General features: G+C 37.2%; 1 protein-coding gene across 1 annotated transcript; it reads left to right on the forward strand.

Moving 5' to 3' along the window:
* The first annotated feature begins 2,257 nt into the window (after positions 1-2,257).
* TRAM1L1 (translocation associated membrane protein 1 like 1) lies at positions 2,258-4,294 on the forward strand. The gene has a single exon (XM_003985060.6). It carries the CDS (start codon positions 2,402-2,404, stop codon positions 3,512-3,514), a length of 1,113 nt encoding a protein of 370 aa, XP_003985109.1. The 5' UTR covers positions 2,258-2,401; the 3' UTR covers positions 3,515-4,294.
* Positions 4,295-4,860: the final 566 nt, after the last annotated feature.

Below are 4,860 nucleotides of genomic sequence, written 5' to 3' on the forward strand. Positions count from 1 at the left end.
GTCCTGTTGGGATTCTTGGAAACTTGTATATTTCCTCCATCGTTCTTTGGTTGGCTTCATGTATTTTAACCTTATGCATGTAGGACTTAATACTAGTAGCAGAATCTAGAGAACACTTATGCAAAGTTCTGGAGCACTTGAATCACCTAACTTTCTCTGCAGTTACTATGCCTAGCAAATACCAGTGGCCTCAGTATCTCCTAACTCCTGTCTCTCCTCAATTCAGCAAGGTTTCCAGGCTTTTCGTAGGTGTTCCCTCCATGTGTAAGTGAACCAACACGAGTTCTCTCCTTGGTGAGCCAGAAACTGCACCAAGTTAAGTTGGAGCTAAAGTCGGATGCTAAACCAACTGAGTCACCCAGGCACCCTTATTTATACACAATTTTAAACTAATTCATAATGACCTTCCTTTTAGTAATAAAATAACATTTCACATCTATGCATAAGTATTTGTGCTCTTCACTTTGATATGTACATTATCTGAAGGCAAAATCTATTGCATTTGCAGAGGTAGAGTTGGAAAGCCTACCAAAAATAAGCCAAACAGAAATATAAACAGAAGTTTCAGCTCAGGAATTATACAAGTATTTTTTATATTTAGTTAGTATGCCACAAAACGGTCACAGCCATTGTATACTCCTGTAGAAAGACTGATGAATTCTATATTTAAAATTATTTTCAAAAAGGTAAGTATGTATTTTTCTGAATAAACTCTTGATAATTTCCATAAGGCACCGCTCTTCTCTTTCACTGTTTCCTCCTGACTGCTTTCAACAAATTTGATCTTTTTTTTTCATTTATTGATGTCCTAATTTTTGCACCTCTATTTGTCATTCCTCACTGATTTAGTTAACCTCAAATAGTACTCATAATTGAGCTGTCAGAACCAAGAGCTGAGTAATAGCTAGGAAAACCAAATAGAGACTTCTTATTGTGGTAAAATAGTTAGTACTTTTCCTAACTCAGGAACACTGTCCACAACAAATTCCATATGTAACTGTTTGGCTATTTTAGGAAATGCAGGCACACTGTCCATTGATCAGAGTATTTTGTTCAGTATCTTAAAAGTAATTGCACCAGTTGGACTGCATCTTTTGTTAGTGCACAGCTTGCAGAGAAACAGTGATAAAAGGCATTTGGCCATTCTAAATTTAACGTGTGCTTTATTCTTTGTATCATGTAGTACTTTCCTTCTGAAATGTATATTCCAAACTTCAAACTTTAACTATCAGTAATGATAATGTCTCATGGGACCCAGAAGAAACAAGAAAATGCTGTGGATTCCAAGAGAAACTTGAAGACCGACAAGAAATTTGAATTGAGCAAGGCATTAGCATTTTAAAAAAAGAGCTGTTTTTCAAACGTGTATTTTAGCAAATTTATATACAACAATCATAAAAAATGAAAAATGAGGTTCTTATCTGCTAGAGTAGGTAAAATCAGTTTGGGGCTTTACAGCCAAAATACTTTCCTATGAACTGATAAATAGCTCTCTCCTTCCAACCATCACTCCACCTTTAAAATTATAATAAATACAATTAATGCCACAATTGTTATTGCTAACAAGGGAGTTATTTTTTAGTATGGTTTGTTGTTGCTGTAATAAAATACTTCCACGAGTGAATGATTTACAGTAATAGGTAAACTATTATGTACAATATTATTATGTACAATAGGTATATTATCATGCACAATACAGTACAATAGTCAAGAGCACATGCTGTCTCTGGATCCAGACTGGATTCAATTACTGGTTCTGACATTTACCAGCTGTGTGATCTTAGGCATCTCACCTAACCTCACTGGACTTCAGTTTCCCATCTGTAAAAAATAATAATAATAAAAATTAAAAAAAAATGATTATCACCCCGTATTTCCCTCATTGGGTTTTTCTGAAATGATACATTTATAAATATAAGCGAAGTGCTTAGAACAGCACCTGGTAAATGCTAAGCACTAGGAGAGTTTGCTTCTATCATTATTACTATCATGCTGTTTTCATAATCATCCTGATGAAGAACAACCAGAGTGCTGCCCTGCTTTGTCATGACTACTAAGGAAGATGCCATTGGAAAATAATTCAGGAGCCTCTCGACCGCGGCAGTGGCTATCAAGAGGCGACGATCAACGTGCGAGATCAACGCTCACAACCCCGGGCCTGACGCCGGGCAGGGGCGCGGCGCTCGATTTCCTTTCCTGCCTCCGCCGTCCCCCTGGTGCGCATGCTCAGTCCTGCTCGGCCCTTGCCTTTGATTTATTTCTTTCTGGGCGGCCGCGGCGACCCGGGACCGGCTCAAGGATGGGAAGTGAAGCCCCCGGAGCTGCGGCAGCGGCGGCGCTGTGAGGAGCAGCCAGGGGGAGGCAGCTGCGGCTCGTCGGTGAGTATCTGGGAGGCGCTACCATGGCGTTTCGTAAGAAGAGCACCAAGAACCCCCCAGTCCTGAGCCACGAATTCATCCTGCAGAATCATGCGGACCTCGTCGCCTGTGTGGGGATGTTCTTCGTGCTGGGGCTTATGTTCGAGGGAACAGCAGAAGCGTCTATCGTTTTTATTACTCTTCAGCACAGCGTTACCTTCCCTGCAGCAGAAGACCGAGCCACAGAATCAAAGTTCCTTTACTATTATGGCATCAAAGACCTGGCCACGGTTTTCTTTTACATGCTAGTGGCAATCATCATTCACGCCACAATTCAGGAGTATGTGTTGGATAAAATTAACAGGCGAATGCAGTTCCCCAAACCGAAACAAAGCAAATTTAATGAATCTGGTCAGTTCAGTGTATTCTACCTTGTCTCTTGTATTTGGGGCACATTCATTCTAATTTCTGAAAACTGTCTGGCAGACCCAACTCTCTTATGGAGGGCTCATCCCCATAATATGATGACATTTCAGATGAAGTTTTTCTACATATCACAGTTGGCTTACTGGTTTCATGCCTTCCCCGAACTCTATTTCCAGAGAACCAAAAAGCAAGATATCCCTCGTCAACTTGTCTACATTGGCCTTCACCTCTTTCACATCGCTGGAGCTTACCTCTTGTACTTGAACCATCTAGGACTCGTTCTCTTGATGATGCATTATTTTGTGGAATTACTTTCCCACATTTGTGACCTGTTTTATTTTAGCGATGAAAAGTATCAGAAAGAGGTTTCTCTATGGGCAATTGTGTTTATTTTGGGTCGACTTGTGACTTTAATTGTTTCTGTACTGACTGTTGGCTTTCACCTGGCCGGAGGGCAGAATCGGAATCCGGATGGCATTACTGGGAACGTAAATGTGTTGGCAGCTAAAATTGCTGTTCTGTCCTCCAGTTGCACTATCCAGGCATACATAACATGGAATTTATTTAATGTTCAACTTCAGAGGTGGATGGAGGAAGATGCTACTCTTCAGGCCCCAAGTGTGAAGAAGAAACGGACCAAAGGGAGGTCTTCTAGAAAAGGGACAGAAAATGGTGTGGCAGCTTCACACAGAGTAGACTCTCCCCATAAAAAGAAAGAGAAATCTTCATAATGAATTGCAAGCTAATCGATTATGGTCCCCAAAGAAGTCTGCTCTTTACTACAAGATACCTTTCTGTGCTAGAGATTTTTCTCTTCTTGAAAATAGTTTGTGCTGTCTTTGGTTTCTGATATTGTACTGTGTAATGTATTTTTTTTAAAGGTATTTGAGGAAAGGATGATCATCATGAGTGGAAAAAATTTTGATATAGATTAAGCGACTCATCATCAAATGGTTCAGGGATCACCACCATAATTTGTTTAGTTCCCTTTGAACATTTTCCTAATGATGTGTAGCTATAACTACAAAATTCCGCATATCAGCGGCACAATTTCTGGCTCCTGCTAATCTTTTATAACATTAGCAAGGTGGTCTGTTATAGCAATGTCGTATTTTTTAAAGTTCTCTTTTAGGATAAAGTGGAAATATTATGAAGGTGGAATTCAACTTTGTTATATTTTCAGTATCCTCTAACTCTTACAATTTTTTTTATTTCTATTTTTGTTTTTATTTTTATTTTTTTAGAACTTACAACTGGAGAAAAAATTTGTAAAGCCACCAAAATAATGATGCGTTTTATAGGTAGTGGTTGTTAGTGTTACATCGCCCTTAAAAATAAAAAAAAAAAAATACTAATGGGGAATGTGTGAAGATTTATTACCATATATTAAATCAAAATATCTTGAATTAATATAAAAGTATTACTGAAGAGGTAAAAAACATTCTTGTCCATTGTAAACACTTGTAAACTAGAAATGAAAAAAAAAATTAAATATTTACTGTAAAAGGAAATCAGACTTAGCTTTTTTTTGCTATGTTTATTAAAAATTATTCCTAATGAGGCTTGTTATAAGTTTGGTATCCACAGCATCTTGGAAAAATATTGTTTGACCTGTAAATCATTTTGAAAACCAATGCTTACTTGATTTATATCTATAAAAAGAGTGGATAATTCCGTGTGGAAAACACAACACATTAAGTAACTTACAAATTAGGGGGATATATAGTCTTATGAAAGGCTTTTCAAAAATAATGTTATAACGATAGTGCTGTTTCCGTCTTTAATTGGGAAATGTTCATCTGTATGAGCCTTATTTTGGATATGTGTGTATACTAAAGTGTATGTGTATATGTAGATATATAGGTAGTATCTTTACCAAAGCCAATAGAAAGAATGGGCTGTAGTGGGTATTTATTTTATTTATTGCCTTGTCTTAACCTTCATTTTAACCACCATAATGTGAGTGTGTATACTTTTCTTAGGAGACAATGTTTAAAAACTATGCTAGAATAGGGCCATATATATATATATATATATATATATATATATATATATATATATATATTTTAATGTTTTA

The sequence above is a fragment of the Felis catus genome, chromosome B1 (genome assembly GCF_018350175.1).
Source record: "Felis catus isolate Fca126 chromosome B1, F.catus_Fca126_mat1.0, whole genome shotgun sequence".
NCBI lineage: Eukaryota > Metazoa > Chordata > Mammalia > Carnivora > Felidae > Felis > Felis catus.

What these genes read in the sequence shown, in the direction of transcription:
- TRAM1L1 (XM_003985060.6), top strand. Translation starts at nt 2,402, where the DNA reads ATGGCGTTTCGTAAGAAGAGCACCAAGAACCCCCCAGTCCTGAGCCAC.